General features: G+C 38.6%; 1 protein-coding gene across 4 annotated transcripts in view; it reads left to right on the top strand.

Moving 5' to 3' along the window:
* The window catches only part of LOC137649939 (uncharacterized), a 61,859-nt gene that overhangs the window by 29,899 nt on the left and 10,257 nt on the right, over positions 1-21,703 (top strand). For all 4 annotated transcript variants that reach the window (XM_068382899.1, XM_068382898.1, XM_068382896.1 and 1 more), the window contains 9 exons: positions 5,862-6,070; positions 7,829-7,952; positions 8,085-8,255; positions 12,470-12,586; positions 13,609-13,763; positions 17,051-17,222; positions 18,487-19,451; positions 20,548-20,746; positions 21,235-21,363. In XM_068382899.1, coding sequence (XP_068239000.1) covers positions 5,862-6,070; positions 7,829-7,952; positions 8,085-8,255; positions 12,470-12,586; positions 13,609-13,763; positions 17,051-17,222; positions 18,487-19,451; positions 20,548-20,746; positions 21,235-21,363 — 2,241 coding nt within the window. The remainder of the gene's footprint in view (positions 1-5,861; positions 6,071-7,828; positions 7,953-8,084; positions 8,256-12,469; positions 12,587-13,608; positions 13,764-17,050; positions 17,223-18,486; positions 19,452-20,547; positions 20,747-21,234; positions 21,364-21,703) is intronic.

The raw sequence follows: 21,703 nt of genomic DNA, 5'->3' as shown, positions 1-21,703 counted from the left end.
TTTGTTGTTGTCTTTCTTAAACTCTAGTGGTCTATGCTGCTGACAATGCAGTCTCAGCTTGCGGTGTTGATGCAGGAGTTTCAGGCAGAGAAGGTTAACACACCTCCTCCTGCGAGCGCTCCTCCACCTCTACGCAGTCCAGCCTGCCAGACGTATGATGTTGAGGTTCCTCAAGCTACCTCCATGCGTGAGCTGCCGCATTGGGAGTTGCCAGATACCAGCTCTGTGCAGCAACCTCCACTTTCCTTGAGGCAGGAGCCTCTTGCCACGCGGCAACCTCCTCAACACTTGAGGCAGGAGCCTTATGCTTTGCAGCAACCTCCTCTACCCTTGAGGTAGGAGCCTAATGCGTTGCGACTACCTCCTCCATCCTCGAGGCAGCTACCTCTTGCGGTGCGACAACCTCCACCATCCTCGAGGCAGCAACCTCAACTCCACCTCTGCGCAGTCCACCCTGCCAGACGTATGAAGTTGAGGTTCCTCAACCTACCTCCACGCGTGAGCTGCCGCATTGGGTGTTGCCAGATACCAGCGCTATGCACCAACCTCTCGCGTTGCGGCAACCTCCACCATCCTTGAGGCAGCAACCTCAACTCTTGCGGCAGCCACCTCCACTCTTGAGGCAAGAACCTCAACTATTGAATGGGCTCTCGTGGCATGGTTGGTTTCGACCTGGCCTTTCATTAGAAGGGCCTAGCGTTCGATCCCAAGTATGAGGTAGAAATTTATTTCTATTTTGAACACGATGTTGTGTTGATATTTATCCATATTGACTCATTAGGGGTAATTTGAATGAATTACTACCAATTTTTCAATATTAATCTTACCCGATAATCATGATTATCGGGTAAGTATATTCAAAAATTTATTTTACTAATGAAAATAACATTGTGTCACGTGGTGGCCCGGGGAAATCTGGTAAAACTCGCTGGTAAAGAGACTGATGTCTCACCAGGTAAATCCTCGGACAGCTAGATTAGTGTCAGGTTCAGATTTCTTTAAAAATCCTCCTCTACCCATGAGGCAGCCTCATGCTTATGAGGAGCCTCATGCTATGCGGCATCCTCCTCAAACCATGAGGCAAAAGCCTCATGCTATGCGGCAACCGCCTCAACCCATGAGGCAGGAGCCTCATACTATGCGGCATCCTCCTCAACGCATGCGGCATAAGCCTCATCCCTTGCAGCTTGAGCCTCATCCCATGCAGCATGAGTCTCATACCATGCAGCATGAGCCTCATCCCATGCAGCATGAGCCTCATCCCATGCAGCATAAGCCGCACGCCATGCAACATGCTCTGCTTTCCTTACAGCATGCTCTACATACAGCATGCTCTGCATACCTTACCGCATGCTTCTCAGTCACACATCTTTGGTTGTTGCCAACTCACTAGACTGCCAAGCAGTTTCATACGTTGCCTTCTAGTTTGCTGCTTTTGCACCAGTGAAACCCTCACTGAGAGAACTTAGCTTTTCTCGGATATGGTTCCTGTAGATGAGAAAGTGCTATTCTCCCTCCTTCTGATTTTCCCTTGAGGACTCTGTCATTTGGAGAGGAGCCTTTAGCTGCTTAGCCTCCTATGGACTTTTATTTAAGCATAGCATGCTTCCAGGGAGGGTAATGGTTCCACTTCAGTCGCTAACCCCGTCTGTTACCACACCTGCTCCCATAGACCTTGAGCTGTGTTGCAAGACATGCAGTCCAAGCTTAGTCCTTGTTAGAGGATTTTTTGTTTACGGAGTCAGTGTGTCACTGGGAAGACGTTCAACAACCAGCAGAAGTGTCTTGTTGTGACGCAGTGCGGCAACCTCAGCAACCCGATAAGGAGTTGTCTGTACGACCCAGACAGTCTAGACAGCTTCGGGTTGTCACTGTACTTCCTCGCTTCCCCATGGTTGACAGTTCACAGACTGTGCAGCAGTACCATGATCTTGTGTCCGGCTCCGTCAGACGACTAGCTTTTAAGAGCTCCCACAAGTCATCGCTGTCTGGAGATTCTCAGATGGACTATGGATCTGACCAAGGAACTGGGCCTCCTGGTCAATTTTGAGGCGTCCCAGCTCGTCCCATCCCAGACCATTGTCTACCTGGGTATGGATCTTCAGAGTCGAGCTTTTCGGGCTTTTCCGTCGGCCCCAAAGATATACTAAGCCCTAGATTGCATCCAGAGCATGCTGAGAAGGAACCGATGCTCAGTCAGGTAGTGGATGAGTCTAACAGGGACACTTTCATCGCTGGCACTGTTCATCGAGTTAGGGAGACCCCACCTCCCCCCCTTCAGTATCATCTAGCGGCTCACTGGATAAAGGACATGACGCTAGAGACGATCTCAGTTCCTGTTTCCGAAGAGAGGAGGTCTACTCTCACGTGGTGAAAGAACAGCTTTCTTCTCAAGGAAGTCTACCTTTGGCTGTTCAGAAACCCGACCGCCGTCTCTTCTCTGACGCATCAGACACGGGCTGGGGTGCGACTTTGGACGGACAGGAATGCTCGGGAACATGGAATCAGGAGCTAAGGACACTTCACATCTATTGCAAGGAGCTGTTGGCGGTTCATCTGACCTTGATAAACTTCAAGTCCCTCCAGCTTAACAAGGTGGTGGACGTGGACTCTGACAACACCACAGCCTTGGCTTACATCTCCAAGCAGGGAGGGACTCATTCGTGGAAGTTGTTCTAGATCGCAAGGGACCTCCTCATCTGGTTAAAAGATCGAAAGCTCACGCTGGTAACGAGGTTCATTCAGGGCGATATGAATGTCATGGCAGATCGCCTTAGCCGGAAGGGTCGGGTCATCCCCACAGAGTGGACCCTTCACTAGAATGTTTGCAGCAGACTTTGGGCCCTGTGGGGTCAGCCAACCATAGATCTGTTCGCTACCTCGATAACCTAGAGGCTCCCGTTGAATTGTTCTCCGATTCCAGACCCAGCAGCAGTTCACGTGGATGCTTTTCTGCTGGATTGGTCCCATCTCGACCTGTATGCATTCCCGCCGTTCAAGATTGTCAACAGGGTACTTCAGAAGTTCGCCTCTCGCAAAGGGACACGGCTGACGTTGGTTGCTCCTCTCTGGCCCGCGAGAGAATGGTTCATAGAGGTACTGCAATGGCTGGTCGACATTCCCAGGACTCTTCCTCTAGGAGTGGACCTTCTACGTCTACCTCACGTAAAGAAGGTACATCCAAACCTCCACGCTCTTCGTCTGACTGCCTTCAGACTTTCGAAAGACTCTCAAGAGCTAGGGGCTTTTCGAAGGAGGCAGCCAGAGCGATTGCCAGAGCAAGGAGGACATCCACTCTCAGAGTCTATCAGTCTAAAGGGGAAGTCTTCCGAAGCTGGTACAAGGCCAATGCAGTTTCCTCATCCAGTACCACTGTAACCCAGATTGCTGACTTCCTGTTACATCTAAGGAACGTAAGATCCCTTTTAGCTCCTACGATTAAGGGTTACAGAAGTATGTTGGCAGCGGTTTTCCGCCACAGAGGCTTGGATCTTTCCACAAACAAAGATCTACAGGACCTCCTTAGGTTTTTTAAGACCTCAAAGGAACGTCGGTTGGCCACTCCAGGCTGGAATCTAGACGTGGTCCTAAGGTTCCTTATGTCATCAAGATTTGAACCTCTCCAATCAGCCTCTTTTAAGGACCTCACATTAAAAACTCTTTTCCTCGTGTGCTTGACAACAGCTAAAAGAGTAAGTGAGATCCACGCCTTCAGCAGGAACATAGTTTTCACATCTGAAACGGCTACATGTTCCTTGCAGCTCGGTTTTTTGCTAAAACGAGCTTCCTTCACGTCCTTGGCCTAAGTCGTTCGAGATCCCAAGCCTGTCCAACTTGGTGGGGGTCGAACTGGAGAGAGTACTTTGCCCAGTTAGAGCTCTTAGGTACTATCTAAAAAGGTCATAACCTTTACGAGGACAATCAGAAGCCTTATGGTGGGCTATCAAGAAGCCTTCTCTTCCAAGGTCTAAGAACTCAGTTTCTTACCTATTCAGGCTCCTGATTAGGGAAGCACATTCTCATCTGAAGGAAGAAGACCTTGCTTTGCTGAAGGTAAGGACACATGAAGTGAGAGCTGTGGCTACTTCAGTGGCCCTCAAACAGAACCATTCTCTGCAGAGTGTTATGGATGCAACCTATTGGAGAAGCAAGTCAGTGTTCGCATCATTCTATCTCAAAGATGTCCAGTCTCTTTACGAGAACTGCTACACCCTGGGACCATTCGTAGCAACGAATGCAGTAGTAGGCGGGGGCTCAGCCACTACATTCCCATAATCCCATAACCTTTTTAACCTTTCTCTTGAATACTTTTTATGGGTTGTACGGTCGGCTAAGAAGCCTTCCACATCCTTGTTGATTTGGCGGGTGGTCAATTCTTTCTTGAGAAGCGCCGAGGTTAAAGGTTGTGATGAGGTCCTTTAGTATGGGTTGCAGCCCTTTATACTTCAGCACCTAAGAGTCGTTCAGCATCCTAAGAGGACCGCTACGCTCAGTAAGAAAGACGTACTTAATAAAGGCAGAGTAATGGTTCAAGTCGTCTTCCTTACCAGGTACTTATTTATTTTATGTTATTTTTGAATAACTAATAAAATAAAATACGGGATACTTAGCTTCTGTGTTAACATGTATGCTGGTCTCCACCCACCACCCTGGGTGTGAATCAGCTACATGATTATCGGGTAAGATTAATATTGAAAAATGTTATTTTCATTAGTAAAATAAATTTTTGAATATACTTACCCGATAATCATGATTTAATTGACCCACCCTTCCTCCCCATAGAGAACCAGTGGACCGAGGAAAAAATTGAGGTGGTGTTGACAAGAAGTACTAGAGTACCTGACCACAGATGGCGCTGTGGTGTTCACCCCCACCTGTATAGCGATCGCTGGCGTATCCCGACCGTAGATTTCTGTCGGCAACAGAGTTGACAGCTACATGATTATCGGGTAAGTATATTCAAAAATTTATTTTACTAATGAAAATAACATTTTTTCTATCAGTTTATCAGTTCTTGAATCTACCCCAGTATACCCAAAAAAGACTTCGCCGATGAGTCTGAAAGATGGATTCAGTACTGGTGGAAAAGTTAGCAAACAAGGTGTATGCCTTCTGCTGTGTAAACTTCCTAGATACTTATTATCTTTAGTCTTTGAGGGCTGGGCCAAAGCAACCCTTTTTCAAAAAATGATGGGTAGGAGTTTCTTTAATAGGAGTAGAATTTTGACTTAGCTGGAAATAGCCTTTCCACAAGGTAGTAGTAGTTACTAGTGAGGGAAAGGTAAATATTGATGAACTGAACTTCGGGAGAAGAATACATATAAACATCAGATTAGTATCATCATCATCATCAACATTTCCTCCTACGCCTATTGATGCAAAGGGCCTCGGTTAGATTCTGCCAGTCGTCTCTATCTTGAGCTTTTAAATCAATACTCCTCTCCTCCATTCATCATTTCCTACTTCACGCTTCATAGTCCTCAGCCATGTATGCCTGGGTTTTCCAACTCTTCTGGTGCTTTTTAGAACCAAGTTGAAAGTTTGGTGAACTAATCTCTCTTGGGGCGTGCGAAGAACATGCCCAAACCATTTCCATCTACCCCTCACCATGATCTCATCCACATATGGCACCACTCGAGTAATATCTTATAGTTTCATTTCTAATCCTGTCTGGGTGTGTATAGGAATGAAAAACTATTAATACAATTTATTTTCATATGATTTTTGTGGATTGATCTACATAAACTTCTTTTTAATTCATATAATTTGATGATTAAGGATTTCTTTAATAAATTATTTTAATTAAATTATTGTGAAATTTAATGTAATGCAGTAAATATAATATATTGCTTTTGTTACAGAAATAATGCTCGACATGTCAAAGTTGAATAGTGAAGCTGGTGATCTGTGGGGACGAGTCGGTACTTTCCAAAATATTGAGTCCTCTTCTTGGAAAGTGTTATCCCCGCTCTTAGATGGAACAATGTCCTTGTCACATTTAGATGGCTCTCTTTTTACACCAACAGTCCCTGAAACTGTATACAAGGACTATGCAGTAGACATCAATAAGGTTAGATGTGTTTTTTTAAGCATATATGCTGGTCTAGTCATTAATGTAGGCAGTAATGAAAGTTTGATATTAATATTTTCTTAAATTTTCTTTGATTTTATTAGTTGTCAAAATTTTAAGTTTTTGTTTGGCTCAAATAGTAATTGGAATGTATTTATAAAAAAATATCACTTGCAGTGTGACAAACCGCTTAATTTTTTATAGGAATGCTTAATAATAAGAAATATTTGTAAATGTTTATGAGTAGCCTCTAGTGATTTCTTAATGGTAAACATGGGTAGTAAGTGCTCACTTGCATATAATACTCTTGCCTACACATTTTAAGTTACATAACATGAGCCTGCATTCTAAGATAGCTGTATGAAATTGTAGATGTTATTAACATAGAATCTATAATTTTTTACTTTATCCTGTGCATGACTTTAACTATGAATACTGAATCAAAGGGCTATAAACCTAAAGATTGAAGATTTTACATAAGGATATGAGACCGATAGGTATAGGTAATCATTTGATTCAGCAAATCATTCTTGTACAGTGCACAGTTCCAATTTTAACAAAGCACTGAGAATGAAATTACATTGTATAGATTCTATATACATTGGCCTTAGTCATCATAGGTGAGGGACTGATTTGTTCCTACACATGTACAAATATTTCATCATTTAAAATATGTAATGTCATCAACGCTGGCTACAATGTCTGTTGAATTCATTAATGAGGTAGTTAACAACATGTGATGAGCGTGGGCATGTAGTGTCCACCCTCCTGTCAAAGACTCCCCAGTTTTGTCTTCGGCCACAATGAGTATGGACAAATTGTTGCAACCTTACAAAAGGCTTTGATGTAGAATTTCCTGTATCATTAGATAATGAAGTAAAATTTCATACCCTTGCAAAAGTGAGTCTCCTGAATTTATTCTTCTTAATGTAAAGGAGAATGCCTGAACAGACTGCTAACCTATTGGCATGTTGTTTGCTAAGTAGAGAAAGAAGTTCTGGATGAAGGTGATACGTCACAAATAGGAACTAAACCCCGTTGTATACGGTATTCCATAAGGTTGGCCAACACTTACAAGTGATTATACAGTATACACATTTGTTACACCACCTCTGTGAGATAGAAACTCAGACTATAAACAATATTATGGCACAATAAACTGTCACTATACTTCAAAGTTGACCTTATTTTTCTGCGGGACATTGATGAAGAGGGAGTTGGAAGTAGATGGCAATATTTTTTTTTTTTTTTTTTTTTTTTACGTCAAAATCAGGTGAGGTCTGTATTCTTTCTTTAACTATGATTTGATACAAAGTTGGTTGAAAGGTGTATCTTTTATCATCGAAAGTTTTCTTAAAGGCAGGCACATTTGGGTTATGTATTTCGAATTTTTGTTGACCCTTTCCATACTCACCTGATGTTTATATACAAATCCACCTACCTCCTAACTAACTTGCGATGTCATGGAATAGGGAATTCTTTAGACTTCAAAACTGAAGAATGGGAAACTCCTGGCATGGCACTTACCATTAACTGCTAGTTTGTTGCATTACTTTACTTGGGACATTCTTTTGACAAAAAGGAAAAAAAAGAGGAAAATATTTGATAAATGTTGGGGTTAAATTTTGATAAAATGAGCCTCTGGTGAAGAAGCAATGTATCAGGTGAGTATAGAAATAAAAAAAGAATTACATTCGAATTTTTTATTCCTGTTGTCAAAGTAAGGATAGTATTTTAATAATTTTTTAAAAATTTCAGATTGGTCTTCAAGGTTTATATGCCGATGAGAAGTTGAATCTCTTATGTTTGATACAGTATTCTACCTTTGCTCTCCGTAGTGTTTTAAAGGCAGCGCACACTATTCACTCTCAAACCAGACCAGGTAAAGGTTTCCATGATCTTGTATTCATATGTCTATTATATATATTTTGGCATATTGGATATTTAACCACAGTATTTTTGGTGTTTTCATATGCACTAATGTTTATGTATAGTTTTATTTTTGTCTCACCAGAATCTGCCAAAGTGCTGAAAGTGTTGACAGGTCGTGCAGCTAGTATGAGTGAATCTATGAGCGACCTTAGCAGCAAGCTTAACACGTTGCTCCCTACTCTCATAGACTCCGTTTCAACTCTACGACAATGCTCTTCAACTTTTATGGAATCTTTGGATCACTTGGAGCTCGGTAAGAGACGTATTGCAGTGTTTGGTTATTGAACTTTAGTTTCGTGTGGGACTATTTAGCTCTAGATTTTATATGAAGACTGGCCATTACTGTCAGTTTATTTCACCTAACTAATTTGTTGAAGCATGAATTACATGAAGGGTAAAAATTAAAGATTACAAATGTAATATGATATGATCTGTAAGGTAAAGGAAATTGATATGTAACATTTACAGCAATATATAAATCTGTTTAAATTCAAATTTAAAATAGAAATGAACTGCATAAAGGAGAGATCTAATACTTAGGAAAAGCAGTTCCCTGAAACTTATGAATTTTTAGAGAGGACTGGTTGTGATAAGTGTAACAAAGTCAACTTTTATAAGAAAAGTTAAGGCTAGTGTCTCCAATCAAAATGATAATGCTAGGCTTTGTTTCACCATAAATCCTTTACTTTATGTTTACTTTATTGTGTAAACATGCAAACTTCAGAAACTATATAGAAGAAATTGTCTAGTTACACATGTAAGGTATGCTTCCAGGCTTCAATAAGGGTGAAACGAATCACCACTCCTTGCTTACACATGAGAAATGGTGCTGTACTGAGAGCCAAGATGAAGGACGCTGTCCTTTTCCTTTCCTTTCTCCTAGATGCTTGAGGTAAAGCTCACTCCCTTTCTCTAAAGATACTTTGGTACAAAAGGGAGAGATTGAGTCATGGTGAGGTTCCATAGTGTATGTATAATAGAGAAACGGGGGAGAGGAATCGGCGACTAGTCTCCTTGCTTTTACGAACGACGACATATTCCCTCATATGAATGTGATTGAGCTTATTGAGCCTTGTTTTCCTTGTGATTGCTCTGGGTGTGATAAGTTGCCGCCAGATCAGTCACGCAGTGATCGGTCATCGCATGGTTGTCCTTCTCGTAACTCCCTGGTCATTAGAGATCCTCCCTTGCATTTGAACGTCAGGGAGTGATGTAACCTTTTCCATGTTCTTTCCTTGTGGTATGTTCTTTCCTCATGTGGAATGTCCACACCTCTGGAAGTTGCCCTTTCCACGAGAGACCAGGTACAAGAACAGCTAACCACCCAGGACTTCAGGTTTTATAATGTACAAGGGATTGGAAACAACGTCCTTTGCTACCAGGTGAATGATATTTACATGACGCCACCCCCAAAATAGTGCTCACTAACACTTACCACAGAGTCTAAAGTATGCTGTACTCCTTCAGTGTCTGGAGGCTTGAATGTCAAAGGCAGTTCTGTTTCTAAAGGGGAAGAGTATTGTCAGTCAGCTCCCCTCACCTTATCTTATTCTTTCGGTTCTATTCTTGGTCCTGATCTGTCACCGGAGGTGATTGTTAGACTACCTTTCTTGTGAAGGAAGAGGAGTCTCAAGTTTTCAACACCTTCATTAAACTTGACTTTAGTCCGGCAGACCCTGAGACCCCAAAGACTGATTGTTCATTTATTGATGTTCTTGCGCTCACTCGTGATTACACTGAACTTGGAGAGGCTACCGTGGCTTTTTTTAACTGGGATCTATGGTCATTGATCGCTGCTCCGGCTCATCTCAATGATCAAAGACTTCATTGGAGTTGCCATGTTCAGAACTTGCTTGTGTGGCATTGGACAGGGGTGATATTCAGATCTTTGGACATGAGAATTCTCTGTGGTTTAGCCAGTCAAGTAAATTTCCCCTCCCGTACTCTCTCTACAAAGGAAATTTTTTGGATCTGAGGGTGTTACCCTGTTTCCCCTAACTATCGATCCCGCAGTTTCTGCTTTGTCAACAGGATTGTCCTTGAGTCTGCTGCCATGGAAACGTCTTCCATAACTATCCTCCAGTGGCTTAGATATTGAATAGTGGTCTGGTACAGTCAACTACTTTGCCACTTTTCAAGATTTGTCAAATCCTTTGATGCCAAAATATAGCAAATGGGTTCTGTCTACTGCAAAGGCAGTGATCCTCTTTGTATACTAGTCAGCTAATCAATGAGCCAACTGGGTCTTGAAGTTGTTCCCTGATTCTCAAAAGGATATAGAGGTAATGGTGGAGAAATATAGAAAGGCTAGACAAATCCCTCATCTATCTTGCAGTTACTTTTAGGGGTCCGGGCCCTTTGAAGGTGGCTACAGCAAGAACTTTGGTCTCTGCTGTACTGTCAGTATCAGCTTTAAAGAAAGCTCCAACAACTTCCAAAACCCTATTGGGACCTCCAGTTGTCTATTCCTCTAGAAAAGCATGGATGTTGCTCCACTCTTACATGCCCAACCTGGCCAGTTCAGAAAGGGCAGGAGAGTCTGAAATCTACTGTTTGCTTCTCCTACTGGTGTGAGTCAGAGGATGCCTGCCATGCCATTGGTTAGCAGGGTAGCAACTTCGAGCAGAACAGTCAGTAGTAGAAGTCCTTTGGATATGGATAGCACCTACCCGTTGAAGATGATCTACCTTCCCACCCTTTCTCTGGTAGCGTTCCATATTTACCCTCCAATGTTCCTGAAATCTCTTGCCTTGGTGGCAGAGATGAAATGAGAGAAGAAGAATGTTGCTCTATATTTTTCTTTTTCCTGGTTGAAAAGTTGACGGGAGGCTGGAGAACAATTGTCAACCTCCTGCCAATAAACCAGTTTGTTCATCAAACTCCATTCATCATGGAGACATAGAGTACTATGCAGTTTGCCCTCAGATACGGAGACTTGAAGCTTTTGTAGGTTGAAGGAAGCATAAATCCAAATACCTCCACTTCATCCTCGATGGAGTAGTATATCTGTTCAGAGTCCTATGCCTTGAACAGTCCACTTTTGCACAAGTGTTCACGCAAGTGTTCAATCTAGTTTTGGCTTGGGCCCACTCAAACAGGATACATCTGTAGAGATACCTCAACAACTGGTTGATCCTGGCATCTTCCAAGAGGCTGTTGAATCAGGATTGAGATAGACTACTCTCCTTTTGTCCCAGTCGGGGGTCAGTGGTAAATTGGAAAAAGTCAAGCGTCAATCCCAAGCAATGGATAAAGCACTTGGACATAAACATGGCAGCAGCGAGTCTCACTCTACGAGATAATCATATTAGCAATCTCAGAGAAGTAGCGTAACTGTTCTCTTTCAAGCGAGAACTCCTCGTTGGTGAAACTCGTTCCATGGGACCTGCACCATTGATCGTTTGGGTGGTGTCTGAAGAGTCACTGGTCAGCAGCCAAAGATCTCCCATCCTATCTTGTTCCAGTTGAGCAGGAGGTACAAAACTATCATTAACTGGTGGTTGAACAATGAAAACATTGCCAGTGGAGTGCCACTCAATATCACTAGCCTAGCATACTCTGTTCTTTCCTCTAGTTCACTCTCTTCTTTTCCTTCAAGTTTAGAGTGCCAATCACAGATCCTTTTAGATAATAACTTACATATTCTTTCTTAGGCTTATCTGGAGAATTTACATATGCCAAACATTTACACTTTAAATCTCATTGCCGGGCCCGTCTTGAAAAACAAAGTGAATGTGGGTGTTCTCTTCTTAATAAAACTTTTGCACTTAGCATTTTCAAACAAAGGAATTTCAAAATCCATTGGAACACGTATTTGGATATGCTTAGATCTATATAACAAATGAAAAGTGTCTAAATAACCCTCAAAAATAATTTTTCTAACAGAGACCAGGACATCTGGCCAAAGTGAATTCAACAGTTACCGTAAGACATTACTAAGATGATATTATTTACCATAGAGTGCCACGTATGGCGTTTCAAACTATGACGTAGCTCTGGTGGGTGGAGAAGACAATTTGATTGAGGGAGAAAAATAATTTCTTTTTCATTCTCTAATGTTAGAGGTCAGATTTGTTCAGCAAGGAAGCACAGGTGATCCACAGGAGTGTCGGGTTTTTGGAAAAGAATGTTATTTTTTTATGTATAGCCTCTTTTAATTGTAAAGTTATCATCACTCGAGTATTTAGCTGTGAATATTAATTTTATTTATTTCAGAATTATTTGGAATCAAATCTTTGAGAGTTGAATTTGACTCATTTGTGTGGGTGTAACGTTCTCATTTTCTTTGATGATGATGCTATGATTTATCTACATCTAGTTTTATGAACCTTTCTGAACCTTCACTGTTTTAATACCTATCTTGATATTTACTTTGGTTCTCATGATGAGAGTGTCTATTATTAATTTCTTCATTACCTCTTAAACAAAGTTGGAAATTTTTTATATTAAATGTTATTGTTCTTGCAGAAGGAAAACTTCAGCTGTGTCCACCAACACCACCTCTAAGTTTAGTCAGCACTCCAGTTGGCACACCAGTCAGTGCTCACAAAAGTAAAAAGTTATTACCACTGCACCTCACTCCAGGTAATTGGTCCCTTTTTTTGTCTAAAAACTCTGATGATCTGGAAAAATGTCTTAATAATAAAGATGATTTCCTACGGGGAAAATATCGTAACCCTTTTACCCCCAAAGGATGTACTGGTACGTTTCACAAAAGCCATCCCTTTACCCCCATGGACGTACAGTACGTCCTTGCAAAAAAATACTAAAAAAATTTTTTTTTTCATATTTTTGATATTTTTTTTAGAAAATTCAGGCATTTTCCAAGAGAATGAGACCAACCTGACCTCTTTATGACAAAAATTAAGGCTGTTAGAGCAATTTGAAAAAATATACTGCAAAATGTGCTGGGAAAAAAATAACCCCCTGGGGGTTAAGGGTTGGAAATTTCCAAATAGCCTGGGGGTAAAAGGGTTAATAATAATGGTGATTTCTTAGGGAAAAATATCATGATGATAAAGATTATTTATTTTGGAACAATATCTTAATAATAATGATGACTTCTTAAAGTGAATAAATGTCATGTACAGTATAGTATACCTGTGTGCCTTATATGTTATGTCATACCTTACCGAATTAGAAGGACTGGACAGGAGGAAATCTTATACACCAGTACATTTTATGGCGGCACACGCTGATGATTTCATGTTTTAGCTCTTGTTTAACCATGATCATTCAAAATAATCAAATTTAATGCAACCAGCCTGCAGGTAATTTTCCTTGTGATGAAATTATTAAAACAAGATAATTGTTCTTTCATGGGTAAAATGGAATCTTTGTATATGTACATAACTGGCCCAGATCCTATAAGCTTCCTTTTTCTGACCTGGTCACTTATTTTCTTATTCTTATTCAAGAAGGTTAAAATACACAGGGTTTTCTGATAATGAATTTTTCAGATTCACTGGTTTTGATTGTATTGTATAGTAATATAAAAAGCTAAAACCAGAATGTACAATATTTTGCGGTATTAAGGTTTCTTTTAGAATTTTATATAGCTAATTTTATGTATTCCACTTGATAGTTTTATAATTTTTATCATTTAGGAATACTAGGCGATAGACGTAGGACAGTTCACTGCATGAATGGTATAACACCTACCAGATTATTGTCGTCCATCAACATAAATCGAGCTGCAAAGAGATCTCCCAAAGCAGATGTCATGTTTTCTTCGTCTACCCATCTTGATGATTCAGTTGTAGTAAGTGCCTTTCATTGTATTTTTTTTAATACAGTATTAGTAGTTTATTGGTATGCCTTTGAGTCTGTCATATGTCACATCATTTGGGTATAATTTTGAATGTTAAGATTGTTTTATTCATTCTAACTTCTTCATTTTAGTAATCTAAATTTGTATTATTTTATTTTTATACTTTCCATGGTTTTCTTTGCTAAATGAAGATAGCAACTTGTAATTTATTATATTGTCATACATATAAAATTAAATATTTTAAATGAAGTTTTCCATGGAAATTGTATTAATTTTCATTATATGTACAGTATATTATTTGGTATTTTTAAGCATTATGAAGTGAATACTGTACACTACTGCATTCAAATTACAGTATTCATTAAAAGGTTGTTACAAATGGTCTTCCTTAGGTTTCATTGCAGAGTCTATGGGAAATTGATGATCAATGAAAACAAACGCAATTTTGGGTAAATTATATTATTTGTAAGGGTAGAGGGATAAAGATTTTGTTTATTTTTTATTTCTAGCAAAAAAAAAAATAGAGAACAGTTTATGGTGTTTCATATTGAATACAGTATTTACATTAATACCTCACACAGGTATGTGTCTGGTGGTTGTTTATATATTGTCATAAAAGCAGTCACTTTTGTTTAATTACAGTCTTCTATTACTCCATGTGTTTGATACTGGCACTCCGAATGTTACTATTGCATTTTTTCTGCCAGTTTTGTGTAGTCCTCTTTGATGACAATTGAATTATACTAAATTTATTAGGCTAGGCCAACATATCAAGATGCCAGTGCTAGTAGAGATGTTTATGTTGAAGTGCTAAATTGGTTCTAGTGTTTTGATGATGTCAAAAGTGTTGTTGATCTATCTGCTGAGGGAGTTGTTGATGCACAATAAATTAGTGCAATTTTAATCTTTCAACGGGTAATAATCATCTAATGGTGATACTCTTAACTCTTACTGCTGGTAGACGACTATCATCAATAGATGATGTCCATGTTTCTGTGGATCACAAGCCAAAAAAATCAAGTATTTTATATATTTGGTAAGAACAGAATATGAATTACCAATTGGTAACACAATCTATACAGTATTGACCCATACCAGCTTGCTATGAGCAGTTAGTTACTCATGGGATTTTGCCACCTATGGATCCAAATATGCCTCCTCCTAGCATGCCATTTGCTGAACCCAGGCCCAAGACATTGTTGAAAGGAGGGCTAAGTGTTGTAGAATCTCGCCCTCTGTTAGGCAAAGATGAAGGTGATAGCCAACAGAGATTCTGAGGGTTATAGGGAAAATTAAAACGTAACTAATTATAGTTGCAATGAATTACCTTGAAGCATAATTACTGATGAAGTATCCCAATGATGAAAATGATAAGGAACTTTATGTGCCATTAGGCATTGATACTATTCATGAGAGAGATGAAAGATATACTTCACAATATATGATAATACACATTATAAAGAAGCTAGCTGTGTGTGTTAGTCAAGGGAGAACCCTGTGAGTGTTGCCAGTTGAGAAGGCTGCGTTCATTTGATGTCCTTGTAATACATTCTCCCACGTTAGATGACAGCCGTACACAGTGACAGTTATCCCCATTTGAAAGATTTTCTTGTTGATGCAGAGGTTACTTAGGACTTTGGTATACCTCATAATGGCAATAGATGTGATGATTATTATAATCTATGGAGTTTACGGATGATGATAAAATCATTGACAAGAATAGTCAACTGTTGAATGGAATCTAAGCTCAAAAGTTTTTTATCTGGTAATACCATGAGTCGGTAAATTTCTACAATATGCTAGTTAATGTGCATGTGAATGCATATCTGTCGGGGAAATAGACCTCACTGGAGTTGGCTCAATATATCAATTGTCGATAGCTTATCGTCGGCCCCCCACTCGTGTCCGAGTATTGGGTTCTGTCGTTAGCCATCAGCCTCCTATCTATGGGGTGGGTGCTTATGCCTGATGTGGCTGCTAAGTCCGATAGCTTATAGCAATATTGAAAGCCCTTCAGGATCAGATACCACTGATTGTAGGGAAGACCGTGGAGGTGTTTTCAAACAAAATGACGGCAGTAGCCTACATCGGAACTAACGGAGTACAAGGTCACCCTTCCTTTTCTGGATAGCAAAGGTGCCATGAACTTGTGCCAATTTAAAAGGAATAATCCTGTCTCTGTTACTTGACTCCCGCGAAGAGGGATGGCTGACTGTACTGTATTTTTAGTAGCCTTAGTCTTAGGAGGAAGAGTCGGCAAACTGGCTGCGTTCTACAGAGAATGAGTGTTCCTCACCCTCACTCCTATCCTTCTGCTGATACCGACTACAGGTCTTTTGGCAAAGAATTAAAAGCCCCCGCATTGATGGGATTATCTTTCTCTATATTTTAGCATTACAGCCCCTTTGTGACATCTATCCATTGTTTACTCTGTCATTCTTTTTGCAGAGATCTACATTGATACTGGGGAGGGGGGTGCCAGAACCTTGATAATTTTTCATTATAGGTTTCCAGTTCTTGCCAGAAGCTTACCTTACTAAAAAAACTTTTATTTGAATATTTAGAAAAAAAATACAAATGACATCTAAAATTTATATTATTTTAGCTACCAAATAGTAGACTCCAATTTAATTCTAAAAATGCATTCTCTCATATTACGAATCATGTTATTTTTTTTATGGGGATGGTACTTTATATGTTTTGGCCAGTCTATGAGATTTATATTTTTTTCTAATATCTTTGTTTATTTAAAACTTTCATTTATGCAAATTATATAAAAAACAATTAATTTTTTGTAGTTTGTAATCATTATATTACAAGTTATTCTATAGTGAGAAAATATTCTTAGACTTGTAATTTTGCTAGAAATGAGTATACTTTCAATGAGTCCTCAACTTATAAATGTTTTGTGTATACTTCTTAATTTCATTAGGGTCAACTCACTTGCATTTATATACAGTACAGAAGTTCCTGAACTTACAAACTTAACAGGTTCCAAGAAGCTGTTTTTAAGTCGAATTTTTGTTAAATTTTAGCCTAGGGTAGGCCTGACCTATGATTTCCAGCTACTAAGGTCAACAAATAGTTGTGATTCATATGAAGTAGATATCAGGTTATTACAAATGTTATTTTGCTTACTGTATTAAATGATATATTGTTTTATTACAGTATTTATTTATTTTATCTTGGTTAATTTTAGTTGGTTTGGTGTTTGGATCTCCAAATGTTTTGTAAGTTGGTGACCTGTATCTTCAATTGTATGACTTTAATTAAAACAGATCGATACGAGAGAGGAGGCCAATAAAGTGGAAGAGGAGGCTGGTCTCACTTTGGAAATGGTAACCGTGGATTGTAGAGGAAGCTACCAACTCCAGCAGGAACAAAAACTCCATGAACAAAAACACCAGAACTCACATGGGCACACTAAGCACCAACCTAAAGGAAAAAAAGGTATATCTTAGTATATGTTTATTTACCTAGTTATTGATGTTATTAAAAAAAGTTGAAAAGGACTTCTCGAATTGAATTTCTTCCATCTTGGAAGGTTTATTAAGTTAGTTATACCTTGATGAGAAGTAGAGACGACTGGCAAAATCGAACTGAGGCCCTTTGCGTCACTGGGCGTGGGAGGAGATGGTGATGATGATGATGAATGAGAAGTGAAAGTTATGCAGTAGTGATTTAAATCTTTTAGAAATTGCTTAGTTGGAAGAGATCAGAGAGCAACATAAGAGTGAAAGAAGAATGCAGTGCCACTCCAGAGAATTTTTAGTACCATCTATGATGCATGTTAACCCTTTTACCCCCAGGCTATTTGGAACTTTCCAACCCTTAACCCCCAGGTGGTTTTTTTTTTTTTTTCAAGCACATTTGGCAATATATTTTTTTTAATTGCTCTAACAGCCTTAGTTTTCATCATAGAGAGGTCAGGTTGGTCTCATTCTTTTGGAAAATGCCTGAAGTTTCTCATAAAATTATAAAAAATATGCAAAAAAAAAAAAATGTAAATAGCAGATTTTTGCAAGGACGTACCAGTACGTCCATGGGGGTAAAGGGATGAGTTTTGTGAAACGTACCAGTACGTCCATTGGGGATAAAAGGGTTAAGACATAATTTTCTTCCAATATCAAATTAAAAGAATGAGGTTCTTGTGTTTACATGTTAAAAATGTTCAGTTTAAAAACTGAGAAGAGAATCAGATGGGTTAACTTGAGGTTGTAACCTCTTATCTTTTACTTGAATTCCACGAGGAAGTTCTTAAATTGTGTGCATAATTGGTTTTCAGAAACATAATGGCTATCTTTGAAAGCCACCTTTGTAAGTAGCGCCATTAGTGTCCCTCACATGGCACTCTGTAGGTACACTTTCACCTTTCTGTCCAGCTTATTTTTGCTATTTCTTTCTGCTCCAATTATGTTGTTTCCCTCAAGCTGCTACTTGTTCTTTTTGTATGTATCTGGGTGCTGCTGGCTTTAGGATTAAAGATGTTTTGGAAGGTGAAGATCTTCTAACATATCCATGTATATAAGTTTTACTATAAGAAGCAGATGTAGATGGTATAAAAATCAGAGAATATAGTCATATGTTTTCCCAAAATAATTCCTTTTAGATAACTTATATGACAGTAATTACTAATAATTGTATTTTTAATTGAGATAGTTTCTTGGGAGATCCTATATTTTATTGTTCTAAAAATAATTCTGTATTTTATCAGGTCGTGCAGAAGAAAAGCGTGCCGAGACACTTTTAGATGCAATAGAAAAAATTGATATCACTCCTAAAAGCAAACTTAAGAAAAGCAAAGGCAAATCATTTCATCGAACTGTGGGACCAGGGAAGAAGAGTCTTGCTCTTAGCAATAGTTCTGATTTGCCACAATTCTCTAAAGCCAAACAAACACCAATTAAGTCTGGGTTTACATCAGAGAATGGTACACACTGTGCAAAGCTCATTGACTACACACCTTGCATTAATAAAATTGATCACCTGAGTGTAACAGGTGCTGTATCTTGTGAGGACCCATTTAAAACCCCAGTGCCTTTACAGCAACTATGTAGAGGAAAAGTTTCAGCTTATAGCAGTCTAAAATGTGAAAATGGATTAGCAGCTTTATGTAATATAGACAACAAGAGTCCCTCAAATGATGAGCTAATCGCAAGAATGGCACTTCTCACTCAGAGTCCAGCCAGGGATGCTCCAACTCCGCTTGCATCAAAGATTCTGTCGAAGTTTGAAGACGTGAACTTTGCGAAGGTCAAGAACTCAAAATCTGTTTTATCGTCAACAAATGATGTTTACTGTGCAACTGTGGAAGAGTTGCGACACCAGACCAAGGCCAATCTTAATAACTTAATGAAACAGGTCCAAGAGGTGAAAAAGGAATATCCAGCTAAAGTTGAGAAAATGAAGGAAAGAAGAAAGACCGAGTGCGGCTTCAATTCAAAATTTTTAACGTTTGTCGAAAATATTAAAAGTGGGAAGGACTCCGTTCAGACTACAGAACTAAAGGACAGTTGTAGCTCAAGTGGTCAGAATCACATAAATAATGAAGAAACGTACAAACAGGAGCCAATCAATTCCAGACTCTCGACTCAATCTTCAGTTGCAAGACTGGAGGCACTTTTGGATATTACCAACAGTGATGAGGATGATGACACCTTCACTGGAAACTTAGGAAAGGTATGCTTTTTTACTGTGTTTATATCTGAATGTTTGTAAGTTGGGGGGGGGGGGGGACCTTCTGTATACACTATATTGAGCTTTTGACCCAACAACAGGCCATCACCCTTGGCCTCTTATTCTGTTATATTTTAATCATGAGACTAACCCGGTAGTTATATATATAGCTTACATCCCTGACGTCAGCTATATACTGTATATAACTACCAGGTAAGTATGTTCAAAAATTTATTTTATAATAAAAATACCATTTTTTTTTTTTATTGATGACAAGGTTCACTGATTTTAACCAATAGCTAATAATTATCACTTAGCTGAATAAACATTAGTGTTCGTTTGCTTGTGCATACTACATGTATAACTAGGATATTGTTTCTGAATGTTTTGATTATGCAAATGTATAATGTTTATTGAATCTGCCAGTATCCTAAGAAAACCAAGAAATATTGTAAAACTAGAAGGCCTGATCCTTTAATATAATGGAAGATGCAAGAAAAAAAGAGTTGAAAGGTGGATCCTCTCCAATTGGTCAGTGACATTAGGAATAATTATAAGAAAATGTAACATAAATTTTGTATAGTGACATCATAATCTTTAGCTTATAAGCTACAATATTCCCTTATCCACTCAACTATAACCTCAATTTTGTCCTTTTCCATTGCTAGTGTTCAGGGGCACAGGGTTTTGTTTTTAGATACTTTTTCAAGGAAAACTGAAAGATTGTAAAGAATATGTTTCGCAGTTGGGTGAATTTCAAATCTAAATTTTATTGAATGCTTGTATAAAAGCCTTGTTTAGTGAAGTTATGCTAAGTCATCGAATAAGCAATTCTTTCAGCTAATGATGAAAATATTAAACTTTTTATATAATCCAGGAAAATAAATTTTCATGCAGATTTCGCTAAGCATATAGATAATTCCAATTTTTTCTTCTTAAATATCTTTTTTTCCTTCTTTATAGTAATACCTGTTTTCATTTTCCATCGTAAACGCCCATTTCTCTATTTTCTTTTTTCTTTTACCTTCATAGATACACAATACTCTGCTTCCTTGCATCTCCTATATTTTGTTCATTGATAAGTATTTTTTTTTTACAGATTACTTCATTAACTAAAGACGAGGAGAGCTTTATGAATTCTGAAGAATTTGAGAAGACATTGTTACAGACCCCTGGTTATCGATCATCGTATTTGCCTAGGGATTCAATATTTGACACATTAACGGAGTCTATATTAGCAGGAGAGGTGTCTTCATCTCTATTAACAAAGGAAGACGTTCAAGATGAAATTCGACGAGGTATGTTGTCGTACTCTCATTATATTGTATAAAGTTGAAATGTTTTTTTTGACAATGTATCTAAAATGATGTAATCTGTATTTTGAAGCCATTTTATATTGAATATATATTTACATTCTATTCAGTCTGTTCACTTTTGTAGAGAGGATTTTCTTGTAAGGATTTTCATACTAAATTTGTTGCTATATAAGGAAGCTGCTCTTAGGGAAAGAGCTGAACTAATGACATTTGTATATATAAGTTGAGTGTGCTTAATGTATTTTTAGTAATATTTAATTTTTTTGAAGGTTGCCATTATTTCTTTTATAGTTATAACCTAACTTTTAAAGGTAATAGAGAAGAAAGGAAATAAAAAATATTTATAGCAGACATTTAAAAAAGCTTTATGGTCTCTTTAGAAAACAATGTTATTCTATCATTCAGGAGACATTATTTTCTATACATTATATCAAGTTCTGTTGTTAAATTTCCTTTTAATTATCTTTCAGAATCAATTTCATCTCGTAGGCAGTCACTAATTAGCTTGGGAAGGATGAGTATCGGTTCAAATAAAGATTTATCAGAAGCCCTATCGGTGTTCCAGTGTCGGATGTCAACAGATTGTGCGGGTATATTAGGTAAGCTTTTCCTGTTTCCTTTCTTGTGTAACATTATGTCTTGTAATCTTGTGGGCAATAGAAATAAATTTGTATATAACATTGGGATCAGACTCAAAACTGATGAGTGAAAGGTATGCCACAAAAATGAGCGTCGGCGGATTATAAAGAAGTTGAAATGTAACTATCAATTTAGCCACAAAAATCATAAGTGAAGTTGGAACTTGAGTACTTAAGTGAATTTGGAACTTGAGCACTTAAGTGGATTTGGAACTTGAGCACTTAAGTGGATTTGGAACTTGAGTACATAGGTGAAGTTGGAACTTGAGTACTTAAGTGAATTTGGAACTTCTGTACTTAA

Source organism: Palaemon carinicauda, chromosome 11 (genome assembly GCF_036898095.1).
Source record: "Palaemon carinicauda isolate YSFRI2023 chromosome 11, ASM3689809v2, whole genome shotgun sequence".
Lineage (NCBI taxonomy): Eukaryota > Metazoa > Arthropoda > Malacostraca > Decapoda > Palaemonidae > Palaemon > Palaemon carinicauda.
Note: the sequence above shows the minus strand (reverse complement) of the source record. Positions and strands in the feature narration are given on the sequence as shown.